At 39.3% G+C, this 18,278-nt stretch overlaps 1 protein-coding gene across 5 annotated transcripts in view; it reads left to right on the top strand.

Moving 5' to 3' along the window:
- ppp1r3ab (protein phosphatase 1, regulatory subunit 3Ab) overlaps positions 1-18,278 on the top strand; it is a 116,521-nt gene that overhangs the window by 46,009 nt on the left and 52,234 nt on the right. For 3 of the 5 annotated variants that reach the window (XM_072551458.1, XM_072551455.1, XM_072551457.1), the window contains one exon: positions 3,793-5,371. The exons of the other annotated variants lie outside the window; for them this stretch is intronic. In XM_072551458.1, coding sequence (XP_072407559.1) covers positions 4,584-5,371 — 788 coding nt within the window. In that variant the 5' untranslated portion in view covers positions 3,793-4,583. The remainder of the gene's footprint in view (positions 1-3,792; positions 5,372-18,278) is intronic. 5 annotated transcript variants of the gene reach the window in all.

Raw genomic sequence — 18,278 nt, 5'->3', positions numbered from 1 at the left:
TTAGCTTCTAATGTGTATGTTCCAATTTTTATTTCATTGCTTGAACTCTATTAACAAACAGCTTGCACACTAAAATCAGTCAGCCAGAAGAAGAATATTTACTGGTCTCAGTAAAACTGAATGATGACACCTATTACTGAATATTTAGGTGTTTTCTAGATTGATTCAATACCCAGCTATAATTACCAATGAAACCATTCTACTGCTGCATTTCAATTGGATGAAATAACCTGATGCACAATTTTACAAATTTAGTGCTCATAGTAGGTGAAATTAACACTGGGACTGTTATAGTTATTGTGACCTAGAATAAAACAAATTTGACAATGTAGAGTCAAGAAATCCCGTGTGTTACAGAATTTGGCTGAATTATAAGAAAGAGCAATTAAACGTTTCCGAATGAAGTATACTTATTAAAAAGAGTAAATTACTTAAACTTACATAAAGACATCAGAACATACAAACTAGAAACAGGAGAATGCTCCTTGGCCCATCAGCATGCTTTGCAATTCAATAACATCATGGTTGACTTGATTATGGTCATAACTCAATTTTTCCACCTTAATTCCAAACTTCTCAATTCTCTTCTAAATCAAAAATCCCTCCAACTTTGAACATATTCAATGATACATTTTCCATAGGTCAGTGGTTGGGGAATTCTAAAGACAATAACCTTCTGAGAGAAACTATTCCTTCTCATCTCTTGAATGCCCTAGTTTGAAACTGTGTAACTTTTTTCTAGACTGCCCCATGAGGGGAAAAGTATACGCTGCACCAAGCCCTCTCGGAATCTTATTTTCAATAAGATCACCTCTCATTCTTCTCAGCTCCAATGAGTATAGGCACAACTTGCTCAAACTTTCCTCATACTTCCAAGTGATTCATCTCAGGAATCAACCCTGTGAAGCTTCTCTGAATTGCCTCCTCAAATAAAGAGACCAAAACTGTACACAATAGTATACTCTAGACATGGTCTTACTAACACCTCCACCCCACCCCTCCTCCCCCCCCTCCCCCCCCCAACAAACTTGTATAGTTGTAACAAACTTGTATATTTAAAACTTCATTATCCTTATGTAAAAACCCAGGTTCATTTGTCTTTCTAGTTACTTGCTAAACACTTTTTTTGAGATTAATGTATGTAAACACCTTAATTCCCTAAGGCCATACATCAGCTTCTCATTTCTTCACAACTTTTGAGTATTCCCACATTTTGTTCCATCTGCTAATGTTTTGCCCACTCACTTAACTTATCTACTATATATCTCTTTGCAGATTCTTTTGTGTTCATCTCACAACCTGCTTTCCTGCCTAACTGCATTGCCGTAAAATCTGACATTCGGTCCCTTCATCAAAGGAATTAATACAGATTGTAAACTGTTGAGGTCTCAACATTGATTCTTGTGGCACTTGATTAGTGCAGCATGCAACCTAAAATTGACTTATTTATCCTGACTCTGTTACATGTTAGCCAGATAGTCGATGCTGATAATATTATGTCCAACACTGTGGGTTCCTATTTTATGTAATAAGCTTTCATGCAGAAGCTTAGTAAAGGCCTAAACAAAATCCAAATACACCACATTTAGTGGTCCCTCATTATCTCCCATTTTTACTACATCCTCAAAGAAACCACTATATTTGAAACATGATTTGCCTTTCAAAATAATATGTTGGCTCAGTTTGATTGCATTATGGTTTTATAAATGTCCTTTGACTACTTTCTTAATTATGGATTCCAGAATCTTTCAATGACAGATCTCAAGCTGATTGGCCTATAGATTCTTGCTTTCTGTCTCCCTCCTTTCTTGAATATAAGCTTTACATTTCCAGTTTTACAATGTGTTGGAATCATTCCAGAATCCAGGGAATTTTGGAAGGTCATGGCCAATCCACCCACTGTCTCTGCAGCCACTTCTTTTAAGACCCAAGAATGCAGGACATCACATCTAGGGATTGGTTAGAGTTTAGTCTCTACATTTTCCTATCAATTTTTCTTAAGTGTTAGTGAATGTTTTGAAGTTCTCCCCTGTTTATTTGCCTTTTGATTTTCCACTAGTCTTGGCAAGCCTTAGTGTCTTCTACTGTGAAGATAGATACAAAATACTCAAAAGGTGGAATCTTCCAGCAGTCTGTGCAATGTGGGATATGATGTGATTCGTGGCAGAATCATATGAGAAGATCCTTGAGGCTGATCCTGACGTCAGGAGTATCTCACTCCAAACCTTTTGCTCTTAATAAGCAACATGATGAGTTTCTTGCTAGGCAGCAATGAGTTACCAATTAAGGGGGATTATAGTTTGTTAAATACTTTGTTAAAGGCCTTTATTAATGCACAGCTTCCTAGGGCAGATAATGAGCAACAAACTGACATGCTATATTTGCATCTTCTGGTCCCTTATTATCCACCATAGGACCAGAAAATCCAAATATAGCACATCAGTTGGTTCCTCATTATCCATCCTTCTTTTTGTCATTGAGGGAATGTTCCCTGCAGAATGCTAACAGTGGAGGGTAGATGAAGATGTATTTGTGGCACTTACTGGGGGCAGTGGAAATGCCAAGGCTAGTAAAGTACAAGGTGGTGCCAAAGGGAACCCTTTTCTAGGAAGGGGGAGGAGTGAGGCCAGAAGTTTCAGAAATGGGTCGACAAGACACAGGGCCCTGAGGGGAGAAATCCTCCAATGAGGATAAAACAGGGTGTATTGAAAGACATTCATTACAGTCAGCTATTATGTACAAACATTTCTTTCACAGGCACATTACAATCTGTGTGGCTAAAGTTGTTATGAAGTCACAAAGAGCAACATGCTTTCATAACATGTCATGCTTCAAGTGATCCACCAAGTAAAATAACATTAGAGACCTTCTTACACTCAGGTCATATGCTATGATACAGTTACAGAGTATGTCTTTTAAAGGAATACAGATATACTGTGTTTCTTAAAGGCATCCTTCCACACTGACTGTAAGACATAACACAACAAAAACACTTCTGGAATCAAAGAACCAATGAGATGACACCAACTCCAACCAATCTCTAAGTAGCTGATGATCCTTTTAAATGTTCTGGCTGGTTTGGTTGGCTAGATGGCTAGCGTGTGTTGCAGAATAACACTAACAGCACAGACTTGTGCCTGCTGTCTTTCTTTTCTCAATCGTAAAATCACAGCAGAAATTGTGGTTTAGTGGCACTCAAATAATTAAGGATGTACCTGGAGAAGAAAAGCCCTTTAAAAAAAGGGATAAGGAACAATTCTAGGTAAAACCATATGGTCAATTGGACCTGCTCCACCATCCTATATGATCATGGCGAGTGGTGGGTTTCAGCTTCACTTTCTCTCCTGCTCGCCATGGTCCCTTGGTTCCCTCAGAGATATGACAAATGTAAGCTCAACCTTAAATATATTCAATAACAGGGCTTTCACAACCCTCTGGGATAGGGAACTCAAAAGATTCACAATCCTTTGTATGAAGAAATTTCTCCTCTCCATAATAGATGATCAACTCCAAACTCTGAGACAGTACCTCTGTGTTCTACATTTTGCTGTCAGCAGAAACAGTGCTTTTCCTCAAAAAAAATGAGCATAGAAGATACCAATTTCTCCCTCTTCATATTCTGTATGCATTTAAATTGAGGTAAAGCATATTTAAAGAGTAAGTAGTTTAAGTGAACCCATGGTTTTCTTTTGCAAATATAACTCTTTATAATATTGCATTTATTGTTTGTGCAGTATCAAACCAGAGTGTGTGAATCAATCCCCTCTAAGGAGTCTTGCTGTTTACTTTCAGAAGCAAATTGGGTTGACTCCAGATCTATATGGAAAATAGAAAATTCTGGAAATACCAGCAGGACTGTCGAGAGAGGAACAGACTGGGCTATTTCACCTCCTGCCCTACAATGCTGACAGCTTTCTCTTGACACTAACCCTACATCTTTTCAGATTTGTGGGAATGTTGCATCTTGTAAACTTTTCTGTCGCACTACACAGTGATAATGTCTTTGAAACACTATATTTTCTTAATCCTAATTGAAAGCATTGCCAGAACGTTGCCTGCGCGGACGCAGTTCTAATGAAAGATCATCGACCAGCGTGTCCCTCTCTCTCTCCAAATACTCAACCTGACCTACTGAGCATTTGCAGCACCTTCGGTGAGCGAATACATGATCATATTTATGTTCAACAAAATAACTCAACTGAAGTAATGATTTATCTGAAACGAGAATGCCTACTTTCCCAATAAAGTGACAAGGCAAAGACTAAGTTCTTTTTTGAGACTGGCTTTCCTTATATGCAGCAATGTCCCTTGTCCCTTCAATTTTTTCTCCTGTGTTATCTGTGCAAAGAGGCTTGGCTCAGCTTCCTGCGCTGTGTGGAGCCAAAACACAACGCTGATGTCAAGAGGAGCAAATCTTCCTGAAGGCAGGCGAGCATAGTTTACAAGTCAGTGGAGCTATTAATAGGCCTGAGTTCTTTTACAATGTCAACTGTAACCAAAGCCGTTGTGTTAAAGTGTGTTTGCCTGAAATATCTACAGCCAGTAGTTGAGAGGTCTTGCTTCGGTAAACTTTACACACACTAATGGAGTCGGCGGATAAAGTCCCCAACCAACATTTTGCAGTCAGTTTACTGGGTCTGCCAGCTGAAGATGATGTTTTTGCTGAGGACGAAGAAACGAATGAAATTTGGATCAAGCCAAAATCTTCCCCGCTTCCACGAAGACGGAGTTCTTCCTCAGACGAGGGCCCAGAACCTCCCCCGACCCCGAATCGAAAAGTTTCCTTTGCTGATGCATTTGGTCTTGAACTTGTGTCTGTCAGAGAATTTGACAAATGGGATTTGCCCACTGGCACACTGGGTGGGGAGCTGCCAGGTGATCGCTTACCCCTTGAGGAATGTCTTTTACTCCCGCTGTTTGAACTCCCGTTCTCCCCTGACGACCTGATGCAGAAACTTTACACCCAGAAAGTGGAACTGGAATCGACAGAGTTTCCTCCAGGAACAACCTGCATGAAGGGACTCATCCGTGTCTTGAACATATCGTATGAAAAGCTGGTGTATGTCCGGATGACTCTGAATCATTGGGAGAGTTACTATGACATTCTGGCTGATTATGTGGCTGATTCCTGTGATGGTGAGACTGACCAGTTTATATTCAAAATTTCACTGGTCCCCCCTTACCTTAAGGACGGGGCCAAAATCGAATTTGCAATTCGCTATGAAACGCCAGGTGCTGTTTACTGGGCAAACAATGATCATAAAAATTACGTGGTTTTATGCCACAAGAAAAGTGACCCCAACACCAACGGAAAATCGCCAGAAGAACTCGATGATCGAAACTTAAAAAGCTGCCTAAAGACATCATACAGGTGAGGAGACTGGAAGCTTGAGTCAATGTACAGCCCTTAAATATTGCGTCGCTTTTCAGACACTGGAAGGGTTAATCATGTTCACTGTTTCCGGGCTTTGTAGACTACCAGATTCCAAACAACAGAAACATGTTTTCTGTATATCAGCACATTCGAATTAACAAAACCATTTTTCGCAATTAAAATTGTTGCGTCCTAACTGGGGATGGGGATGCTCATTTAATTAATTTGAAAAATCACGCAGAAAATATTATTATTCCTCTCAGTGATGATAATTCTACTTCCTGTGTTCTGACATGTCTTGCTGTGCTGTCACTAATATGTTGGAAACCTTCCTTTGGCATCATTGCCCTTTTTAACTCTTGCCCCGATCAGACACCACCTCAGTCAGGTCACGTGTGTGTCACTAACATAAACAGATTGGAGACAGCAATTCCAGTTTGACCTGTGATTGATAGTGTGTTAGTTTAACTCAAAGTTGATAGCAGTGACAATGTTCAAATCGAGTTGGCCAGTGGCTGAAATTCTGCTCCTGATCACCATGGTCATTTCTGCTGGCTATGTGAACACCCATAGAAATAGGGCAAAAGAAGCTTGAGGCTTTAGTACTGTCCCATTAAAATCTGTATTCAACTAACAATTTATACAAAGTAAAACAGGTTCCCTGGTCAACCAATTCATTTGCTGGTTTGGGGAACTTACTATGCACAGACTGGGTTATGCTCCTTGCCTCCTATATTACCCTTTAAAAAGTTATTCAGAGAGTGTAAAGTGATTTGGGCAATTCTGAGAATGTGAAGGCAAGTTCATTACTTCTTCCTTTCAGAATAAAAGTGACAGAAAAGCAAATTGGATGGAAGTTGAAAGACATTAATTGCTGGGATTTTCTGACAATCATAAATAAGTCTAATTTCCCTCTCAAAGACACAGAACTGCTTGACTGAATAATTTGCTTTGTATTTTCAACCAGCCATCCGTCTTCTTCTCTGCACTGATTGGAGAGTAGTTTCTACTGTGATAATGCATGCTGACAAAAAAAAAATCTGTTGACAGTAAGAAGACGTAAAACCTATATTTCAAATTGTACCTTTCCTTATACTTGGTATTTAAATATTTATATATAGGTTATTTGCTTAGACCAAAGGACATTGCTGAAAGGGTATGACCAATATACAGGGTATCAGGGTATGCATTAAGTGGAAATGAAGTTATGTTGTCAGTGTCTTATTTACATTGGAGAAGCATGGGCTGAGGAGGGATACAATAAAGGTTTTAAAATGATGAGACATTGGGATATATCTGATTTGTTTGGCTATTTGAAACAGCAAGAGATGTTAACACTGGTAATCAAACATGCAGGGTTACTATTAGCTCAGAGATGAGTGGGAAGGCACTTTTGTGGCCCAGGGACTTGGTGGAGAGAGATTTCCCTAAGTCATGCAGTTTTTTACATTACTGCATTCTTCCCTCTTTTCTCAGAGGGCTGTAGGTCTTTGGAACTCATTGCCACAAAGAGCAATGTGGGCACCGTTCTTGTGTATATTTAAGGCTAAGATAAAGCAAAACCAATGTAGTGTACAAAATCCCATGCAAGGACTGCACACATCACTACACAGGATAAACAGGAAGACAGCTAATGATCCGCATCCATGATCACCAACTAGCCACGAAACGACACAACCAGCTCTCCTTAGTAGCCACACACACAGATGACAAGCAACATGAATTCGACTGGGACAACACTACTATTATAGGGCAAGCCAAACAGAGAACAGCCAGGGAATTCCCAGAAGCATGGCACTCATCCACAGACTCTATCAACAAACACATCGACCTGGACCCAATATACCGGCCACTACATCGGACAGCTGGAACTGACAACCGGAAGCAGCAAAGACAATCCACTATAAATGCCGGAGAAAAGATCACAGAAGCACTTTACAGGAGGCTCCCAAGCACTGAGGATGTCACCTGGACAGGGGACGAAACATTTGCAACACAAATTCCCAGCTCGGCGAACAGAACCACAACAATGAGCACCCGAGCCACAAATCTTCTCCCAAACTTTGAAGGCTAAGATAGATTTTTGATCAGTAGGAAAATCAAGGGTTCCAGGGAAAGGGCAGGAAAGTGGAATGGAGGAATGTTGGATCAGCCATGATCTTATTGAATAATGGAGCAGGCTCGAGGGGCTGAATAGCCTACTCCTGTACATATTTCTTGTGGTCTCATGCCTTTATTTAACAGTAGTTCTATTTTTAACCAGAGTTAACCAGGTTTCCCATTGTTCAACCATCAGACCAACACACAGCACCATCTGCTCATCTATCTTGCGAAAGCATGAACACAGATCACCAACCACCTCTCCCCCAACCCCAGTGATCAAATCCTTTCCATAATTGGACTCTTCCCCCTCCCCACTTAATCTGATTCCCTCTGCCATCAGCCCTCCTGACCACCATCATTTTCCCAATGATCATTCCCACCACTCCCACTACCAATGCCCTCCCCTCCCACCCTAACACAGATTTGGTCTACCTGAAAATCACTCTCATCAGTTTATCCAGTTTCCATTTGAAAGATCATAAATTAGTCTGCATATTCCAGGGAATATCATCTCAAGAAAACTTTTTCTGGTGTTGCATTTGCTTTGTCAGCCAATCATTTTAAATTGGTACCCTCTCATTCTCGATCCTTCCCCCAGTGGAACCAATTTATCTTTATTCACAATGCATGTATCCCTCATGAGTCTGAGCATTTCAATTCAATTTCCTCTCAACCTCTAGCACGGTGGCTCAGTGGTTAGCACTGTAACCTCACAGCGCCAGGAACCTGGGTTCAGTTCCAGCCTTGGGCGACTGTCTGTGTGGAGTTTGCATGTTCTCCCTGTGTCTGAGTGGGTTTCCTCCAGGTGCTCCGGTTTCCTCCCACAGTCCAAAGATGTGCAGGTCAGATGAATTGGCCATGCTAAATTGCCTATATTATTAGGTGCATTAGTCAGAGGGATATGGGCCTGGGTGGGTTATGCTTCAGAGAGTTGGTGTGGACTTGTTGGGCCGAAAGGCCTGCTTCCACATTGTAGGGAATCCTAACTAATCATATTCTCCCTTCTCCTGGGAAAATAATGCCAACTTCTCCAAACTGTCCACATCGTGAGAGTTCCTTATACATGGAACCATTCCTATGAGTCTTTCTGTGCCATTTCTGAATACTGTCCATTCTTCCTAAAACAAGACACCTAGAATTGGGCACTATCCAACTGAGGCTCAACCAGATGCTTTTAAAGATGCATTGTAATTTTGTTGTTTTCAAGCACAATGCTTCTATTTATTAAATCCAAAATCCTGTATGTTCTAACATTATAACCATTCTGTCAACTATAATGATTTGTGAACATATTCGCCCAAGTGTCTCTTGTTCAGCATCCATTTTAGTATTCTATTCTTTGGCTTATATTGCCTTTTAATTTTCTTATCAAGATGTATCACTTTACCTTATTTGTGTTAAATTTTATCAGTGACCGCAAGTCTACACATTACCTAGCCAACACCCTTTTTTATGCAAAAGTTATGTTCACATTCAGAATATTTTATGTCATGTGCAAATTTCAACAGATTGTGTCTTGTACACTATGTTTAAACAATTAAAATATATCAAGAGAAATAGAAGTCCAAGTACTAATACATGGGGGATTCAACTATATACTTTTCTCTCGACAAACAATCATTAACCTCCTTTGTATTTCTTGTTACTGTTCTGTTCAGCAAACTTTGTATCCACTCTGCCACTCTCTTTTACTCCATCAGGCCTATCATTTGACACTTTATCAAAGGTCCTTTGGAAGGTCATGTACATCACATTAAATGCTTTAGCCTTGTCAACCTTGCACTTCATCAAAAAAACTGAAAAATTGGTTAAATATCATTTGCTTTTAACAAATCCAGATTTCTTTAATTAACCCACATATGTCCAAATGGCTGTTAGTTTTGTCCTGATCCTTGTTTCTAATAGCTTTCCCACCACTGGTTAAATTAGCTGGTTTTTAGATGCTGGAAGTATCCCTACATGCTCTTGTGAACTCGTGACATTCTTAATGATCTGAAACCACCTCTCTATTTCAGATATACCTTGTATTAGGATATTATGATCAGTACCTCCATAAGTCTCGCCTTAATTTCCATCTGCATCCTCAGATGCATTCCTTTTGGTCCTGGTGACTCATCAACTTTGAGGAAAGCTAAACTTTTTAATATCTCATCTAATACCTCAACCACTATCTAATTCTCTGTGATTAAAGCAACACGTTCTTTGCTAAAGTTGCAAAGTATTCATTTAACAGTTCAGCTGTGGTCTCTGTATTTATCTGTAGATCCCATTTTGCATAGATTGTTTTTGTCTTCAGTCAGCCTTCTCACACCCTTTAACTTTTACTACTGACCTACCTTTAAAATTTTGGATTCTCTTTAATGTTTGTGGCTGTTCTTTCCTCATTCACTTCCTTTTGTCTTTTAATTTCTCTTCTCAAGTTCCCACTTAGCCAACAGTCTGTTAATCAGCTAGCTGTGGCTGGGAAACCAACTGAAAAAAAGTAAAACAAAGAACTGCGCATTCTAGAGATCTGAAACAAATACTGAAATTGCTGGCAAAACTCAGCAGGTCTCTCAGCATCTGTGGGGAACAAGTAAAGTTAACGTTTCAAGTCTGGTGATTCTCCAGTTGTGATGAGGAGTTACTGGACTCAAAATGTTAACTTTGCTATCTTCCTACAAATGCTTCTGGAGCAGCAAAGTTTTTTACTGCAATTTTTGTTTTTGTTTGTGAAGAAAATAAAAGATGGTGTCCAGATCTCAAAATAGCAATTGCCTTACCACTCCTGCCCCAATTTCTCCCTGCCTCAGAGCAAATATTTACTCATTTTGTGATTTAAAATTCCCTCCATTAAATAGGTTGGTATTTCTAAGGTTAAATGCTATTAAGCTTTCTTTTTACCAGCATTTTATCATCTTTGTAACAAATTTTAGAGAGATGTGATAGGAACAGTGATTAAAGTCATTTAAAAAGGGACCTTGACATGTTTCAGAAAAGAGAAAATTGCTTCATTGCTTTAAGCAGTGGCAACATTATTGTTAAATGAATGTAAGAATAGAGGAAGTAGGGCTACTGTTCGTATGGATATTAAACACCACCACAAAATGGTTAGATTGAATGTCAATTTCCATGTTGTAACTTCTATATAATTCTATGATTTCGGTAGAATTCTCATAGAATTCTTCTGAGCAGACAATTAGTTTTTATTCTCTTTAATTTTCAGCAGTGAGCATGATTAGAAGACTTATTTGAGTTAGGAAATTGAAAGACATGCAAATAAAAGAAAACATGTATGTGCTTTGTGTGATTCATACAGATCTGTGGCAGACAATAATACAATAACTGAAGACAAAACGTCTGCTAAATATTAAGCATATCTAAGTGAAAAAAGCTTTTTTCAAAAGAAAGTAAAAACATTTCCAATGCTGAAAGCAATTAAAGACATTTAAAGTATGTAGAGTGAGTAATTACAATTCAATCTTATTGATTACTGTAATGTGTGAATTAAGTGGCAAAATCTAATATACATGTGTCAGTAAACCAGAAAAAAATTTGGCAAAATGGTCTAACAATTTTGGTAATCTGTTGATGTCTTTTTAGCCCAGCTTTTATCAAAAAAAGTCAAGTCTAACTCCTTGTGATTTGAAACAACTTGCTTTAAGTCTTTTCTACTTCCATTTCATGTTCACATTTTAAATGGTGCGTGAATTCTCCTGTGCATAGAGTTAAAATGAGAAATTTAAACATGAGAATTAAAATCACATCAGGAGCTTAATAAACAGCTGAGTATTGCTTGTAATCAAATGTTAGTCTTGAATCATGTAAATGTAAATAACCGGATTTCTTTTAGAAAAGAGTGTTTTGGGATCCAGTTTATGGGTTACAGGATGTGTTTGAGGATTGTATGTTTGTGAGGATAAGCTGTGTTTGAAGCTATGTTTCTCATAGCTCCCTACCAATGGGGTTTTCCTTGTGTCAAGTCTCAGTAAATTATAGATTGATTGATTACTTGATTAATCAGTAACTCCAATCTCACTGCATCATGCAATCAACAGTATGTGAGATGGTGGACTGGATTCACTTTGGTCTTTCCAGATAAGAATTGCTATGTTTGAAAGTTCCTAGTAAAAGTTGCATTGTAATTTACTGCGGATGTAAATTTCTATACAATATATTAAAGGCCATGCAAAAAGTGCACTCTTCCTGTAAAGGTAGCACTTTCTTAGAATCAAACATTTCTCATTACGTTATTATTATTTAGTACTATTTTTAGCTCAATTTCTTTTACATGCCTATAACTGACTCATTTTTCCTTCAAAGGTATTATAAGTTTATGCTAAATTATTTATAGTGTACTCACGTTCCTTTCAGTGGATTGCTTGGTATACAAATCAATTTCCTTTCAAGTAAATTTCTGTCATGTTTTTGGGTGAGGTAGAAATGTATTCACCTGGTATTCTAAAATCTCAAATTGTTTCTAAAAAAAATCCAATTCCTTTCTACCGCCATTCATTTCCTTAAAAATTATTAATTATTAACTGAGTTTTTTTCCTAATTACTAACATTTAGAATATTAAAAACATGGCTTACCTTTAATGGAGCCATAATGGCCTCACAATGTTAATAATAGTGATACAACAAGGTCCAATTTATAAGGGGCCTAATATTGGGCGTTAGAAGCATATGACTGTTTTTGGAGTCAGGTCACATTTGGGTGGAAAATAGAGTTCTCGGTGGAGAAATGAAACAGAAATTTGGCAGAGCCTGCAAACAATGACCTTCATTGTCCTGATGTTCAGTTAGAGCTACTTTTATGTATCACTGACTTGGCATCAGAGTAGATGTGAAAACAAGTTGAAGTGAGATGATGGATAAGTTGGAGCTGGGAATAGAATTCCTTAGTGTGTGCTGAGGTGCAAGTAGCAACATGGCCAATGAACTTTAAATGAAGTCTGCTTTCATGACTGAAACAAATAATTTTTAGTAACCAAGCTTTTGGATGCCATCTTAATTAAATACACAAATGTTATCAATTGAAGGAATGCAATAAATAAGTTTTTTTTGTTTACTAAGTTGACAATATTTGCCAAGGAACGTAGCAGAAAATATTCACTTTAATTTCAGTGGTTTGTTTTAAGGACTTGGATGCTAAATGTCATCTGTTAATTATAGAAGGATTTAATGAGATTCTCATACAGTGGTAATGTCCCCACCTCTGGCTCAGGAGAACTGAGTTCAGATATGAGCAGAGATATCTTTGAGTAAGTTAACCTTTTTTAAATCACAGACAAATTTCATATAGTCAGCTTGTTCCTCAGGTTTGCGTTATAGCTTACATCAATTTGTAACTAAGATGAAAGAATATTTTTGCTATATGCTGATGTTAAATCAAGGGATAAGCCCTCCTGCTTAGTTGAAAACCAGAAACACGGAAAAGATTAATCTGTAAAACTTTGAGTGACCAAGAACTATTTTAAGTAAAAATTTACAACTTTATTTCTGAAAGTATAAGAGAGAATAATTAACTCAACTATTTACATCTCCTTTCTCTAACCTATCTTTACCTTCTCTTCTATACTACTAGCCTGATAACACCCAATTAAGATTTACAGGAAAATTCAAATTTTTCTGTAAATTCGACCTGCCACTGGTTGAATCTTCTCTTTATCTTCGTCCGTAGATTGGCTCTCTAGGTCAGTGTTGAGGTTTTTCTCTGTGCAAACTCCTTCTCTAGACAGGTACCTCTCAGAGAGTTCTGACTAGCGGTCTATAGCTGTTGGTTTGGTAGCTGTTCTTCTCCCAACTGTTCAATTTTCCCCAGTCTTATACCCCAAAAACATCGGATTGTGTCATTGGCTTTTAAAATTGTCAGTATGGTCAATTCAAACTTGATTGGAATTTGGTATTTTTCAGGGTATAATTTAAACTGACTGGCCTAATTCAAATCTTTTTTTGTCCTTCCCAGGCAACTAGCTACCACAGTAGCTAGAGCTCATGTTACACTGTGTCTTATTGAGAACACTTGGTGCTGTCACTGCTAGCTTTTAGTCTCTTAAAGGTATAGTACACCCACATCTTCATAATACTGAATTAATAGGGCTTTCTCAAATTTTTCCATTAAATGTAAGCATTAAGACCTTACAGTTTATTGGAAGGGATCATTTGGCTCAATTAGCTGGACAGCTGGTGTGCAATACAGAGTAAAGCTATCAGCGTGGGTTTAATTCCTATACCAGCTGTGGTGACCCTTGGGTAGAATCACCATTAGTTATCTCTCTCAGTGGAGCCCAGCAGTTTGGAGGGACCATGGTGTCTTACCAGTTAGGGACTAATTTGAAATGTTCAGTTCATTACTTTAATAATCCAAATTAACTTCAACATTTTAAAGGTGTGGTAGTCATTCTTCTTTTGGAATGATAAATGGATCATAGAAATCTACAGCAAAGAAAGAGGCCATTTGGCCCATCATGTTTGTGCGAGCACTTTGAAAGAGCAGTTTTACTTAGATCTGCTTTTTTGTCTGCAAATCTGCCAATACCTCATGGTCAAACATCTATGCAACACATTCTAAAATTATTCAGGGAGCCAACCTCCAATACCTTTTCAGGTAGAGCATTCAGATCCTCACAACTCTGTAAATGAAAAGAAATTCTAATTTCCTTGCTAAATCTGTTGTCAATATTTATGAATCTATGACCTTAAGTTAATACCCATTACCCCTTAACCATTTATTCACTATTTATTTCACCAAAATCTCTCACCATTTTGAAAGCATCTTTTAGTCCAGAGAACTCCACAGAATTGATTTCTGGGTTAGGGTTTACCTTATGGGGAGAATTTAGGCATTTAAGCCAATATCCATTGGAGTCAGAAGAAACACAATGTTTCTTCACAGGGGACTTCACAGGATAAGTTCTGAAAGGATGCTTCACCTTGTAGGAGAAATTGGAACTGGGGACAGAGTTAAGAATAAGTGGTCTCCTATTTAAAGTGAAGCTGAAGGACTTTTTCTCCCTGAGAGCCATAAGTCAGTGAAACTCACTTTCCCGGAGAATGGTGGAGGCAGGTTCATTGAGTGTCAGAGGGAGATTGATTCCTTTATTAGTCAAAAATCTGTGGATATTGAGTGTCAGCAGGAAAGTGGATTTGAGGGACAATCAGATCAGCCGTGATCTTTTTTGAATGGTGGACCAACAATCTAGATTAGATTCCCTACAGTGTGGAAACAGGCCCTTCAGCCCAACCAGTCCACACCAACCCTCTGAAGAGCAACCCACCCAGATCCATTTCCTTCTGACTAATGCATCTAACCAAGGGCAATTTAGTTCACCTGACTTACACATCTTTGGACTGTGGGAGGAAACTGGAGCACCTGGAGGAAACCCACGCAGAGAATGTGCAAACTCCACGTAGACAGTCGCCCAAAGCTGGGATCGAACCTGGGATCCTGGTGTAGTGAGGCAGCACTGAGCCACCATACCACCCCACTTCTGTTCCTATTTGGTGTGTATTCATTAAGCCATGTTGTAGCACTCCCTGTTTCACAGAGATCAATCCTGGCTTTTCCAAACCCTCCATATAACTTAAATCTTTATCACATCTTGTTGGACAGAAAATAGAAAGTAGTAATACAAGGGTCATTTCTGATTTGACAATCTATAACTAGCAGCCTCTGTGCTTGGACGTCTGCTACTTACCATTTATACCTATGACTTGAATGAGAAAGTAAGTGTAACACATCCAGGTTTACAGACAATACAAAGTTATGTGGGAAAGTTTGCTAAGAGAAGGATACAAAGGGACTGCGAAAGAATATACTCAATTTAAATTATTGGGCAAGAACATAACAATTGGGATATCATTTGGGGCAATTGTGCAGCTATTCATTTTGGATGAAAAATAGAAAAGCAGAATTTTGGGTGAGCTTTTATTACAAAAGGATTGAAGTATAGATGTAAAGAGTCTTACTACAATTGTTTAGAGCCATGGTGAGACCACATATCAAGAACTTATGTCATTTTGGTATCATCTTACCAAAAGAAGGATTAAACTCGTCTAAGAGGAAGCACTATAAGGATTCACTATACTGATTACTAGAATGATGGAATTGTCATATAAGGTGAGATCACATAGACTAGGCCTTGAGTTTCAAAGGTTGAGAGGTGATCTCATTAAAAATTGTAACATTTTAAAGGGGCACAAGCTAAATACTAGAGGTTTGTATCCCCTAACATGAGGATGAAGAACACTGGGAACACAGTTTTAGAATAACATGTCAACCATTTAGGACTGACACTAGGAAACATATTTTAATACATTGATTGTACGTTTTTGCAATTTGTTACACTAGACACCTGTGAGTGCTTAGTTTTTGAGTACATATATATGTCACCATTAAGAGAAATAAGTTCTGGGACTCAGCAAGATGGCGGCGATTCTGTAGAGTGCTGTGGACAGCTCTGCCTAACAGCCAAGACACACCAGTGTTATTTGCCATCCCCGGCCAATTTATGTGGTGAAAATATTCGTTTAAAACCTTACAGAACACATATTTGTTAATATTTGGGAGTGGGAAGGATGCCAAAGGGAAAAGGAGTGAGCAAACAGCAGCAGAGAGGACACTCCCCTGCAGCACCTACAACACCAGGGACTGCAGCAGCAGCAGCCTCTCCTGAACCCCCCACCCCTCCTCCCCACCGGGGACTTGACAGACTCTCAGGAATTAGCTGCGGTGATGGAGAGACTTACCTTGAAAGTTGCGGCTGCGATTGAGGAGATCCGTGGGGAGATTCATGCCCAGGTCCAACCTATCACATTCATGCTGCAGAAACATGAACAGGAGATCCAGGGCCTCGGGGAGAGGCTGGAGGAGGTGGAGGGTCGAACTAAGGCCTTGGAAGCTGCAATGGAGTCCTCATCCAGTCGGATCCAGGTGCTGGAGCGAGAGGTGCGGGCCTTGCGAAACCATATCAACGACCTCGAAAATCGAGGTCAGAGGATAAATCTCCAAATTGTTGGGCTCCTTGAAGGTGAGCAGCCAGTGAGCTTCTTTGAAATCTGGCTGCCGAAGTTTTTGGGCCTTCACATCGAGTCCAGCAGGCTTCAGATTGAAAGGGTATATTGGGTTACAGTGCACAGGTCAGGGCCGGTGCAGCGTCCCCACCTGATCCTAGTGCACCTCCACTCATATAAGGACAAGCAAAAAGTCATAGAAGCTTCCAGATCCCTGGAAAAAGATCCACAGGCGCTGCTCTACAAAGGGTCAAAAATCATGTTTTTCCAGGATTTTTCAGCAGCTGTAATCCCAAAGAGGAAGTCCTTCAATGAAGTTAAAAAGAGGCTGAGGAACCTGGGCATCCAGTACTCCATGAGATACCCCACAGTACTTCGTTTCAGCCACGAGGACTCGGTTTATACATTTGACTCGGTGGATAAGGCTAAAACTTTGTGGACACTTTAAAGGCAGAGATTGATAGATTCTTGTTGTCTCGGGAATTAAGGGCTACAGGGAGAATGTGGGTAAGTGGAGTTGAAGTGCCCAGCAGCCATGATTGAATGGCGGAGTGGACTCGATGGGCCGAATGGCCTTACTTCCACTCCTATGTCTTATGGTCTTATGGTCTTAAAATAGATGGATTGGCCTGAAGAATATGGTTAATGTTTGTTCTCTTTTCTACTTTTCCCCGTGTTTTCCCTTCCATTTTTTATTCCTTTCTTTCTCCCTAATAATTTCCTTTTTGGAAAGGAGGGAAAAGACTTTGGAATAAGTTGTTCCTTTTTTTAATAACTGGATTTTCTGATGGGAAATTTTGTGGATGTTATTTGTTGTCTCTCTCCCTTTTTTTGTTTGTTCTGCTTCTCTTTCAGTCACAAGTGGGGGTGTCATGAAGCCAGGGATGGGTGGAGTGCTCAACCTGACTTTGTCATTTGATTTAAGGATCATCTCCTTGTTTTTTTCTGGGCTAAGGCTGGGGCACAGTCCAGGTTTGAAAAAGCTGTGAAAGAGGGGATGGGTAGGATGAGTGCCCCCTATGGGCAGGAGAAAGAGTCTTCCATTCAAGGTTCTATTGTTGGTTTTCTTTGTAGCTTTTTGGTAGTAATAGTGGTTTATAGTTATGGTAGAGTAGTTTTTGTATATATAGTTTTTCGATTCTATGAGTCTTTATTTAATTATGTTCGGTGCTTTGTAAGCAGGGTTCTCTCTCAGAGGGGTTCAAGAGTGTCTGAAAGAGAAAATGGCGAAGTGTGTTATTAAATGGTGCACCTGGAACATTAAGGGAAGTCATTCACCTATTAAAAGGAAAAAGTGCTTTCTAGCCTTAAGAGGGAAAAGGTTGATATCACTTTGTTGCAGGAAACCCATCTTGATGATGGGGAACACGTGAAACTACAACAGGGGGGTTACAACTGGGTATTCTTTTCATCCTTTGCGACTAAGTAGGGGAGTGGTAGTACTTATCTAGAAAAATCTTCCATTCACATTATTAGAGCAGGTGAAAAATGAGCAGGGACGGTTTGTGATACTTAAAGCCCTGATACATTGGGAGGAATATGACATTTTAAACATCTACTGTCCTCCGGCGCATCCCCTCAAATTTTTGATTAGTGCTTTCTCTAAGTTGAGTGCTTTGGAACACGACACATTATTATAAAGTGGGATTTTAAATGTCTTTTGGATCCGACAGTGGACAGGATGCCTTCTGGGCCCCCAACTATTTCTTCACAGGCCAAGCAGGTGGTTGACTTATGCGAGGAGTTGGGGCTGGTGGATATTTGGAGATGTCTTCACCCTACTGGCAGGGACTTCACCTTTTTTTCA

The sequence above is a fragment of the Chiloscyllium punctatum genome, chromosome 32, assembly GCF_047496795.1.
Source record: "Chiloscyllium punctatum isolate Juve2018m chromosome 32, sChiPun1.3, whole genome shotgun sequence".
In the NCBI taxonomy this organism is placed as follows: domain Eukaryota; kingdom Metazoa; phylum Chordata; class Chondrichthyes; order Orectolobiformes; family Hemiscylliidae; genus Chiloscyllium; species Chiloscyllium punctatum.
Note: the sequence above shows the minus strand (reverse complement) of the source record. Positions and strands in the feature narration are given on the sequence as shown.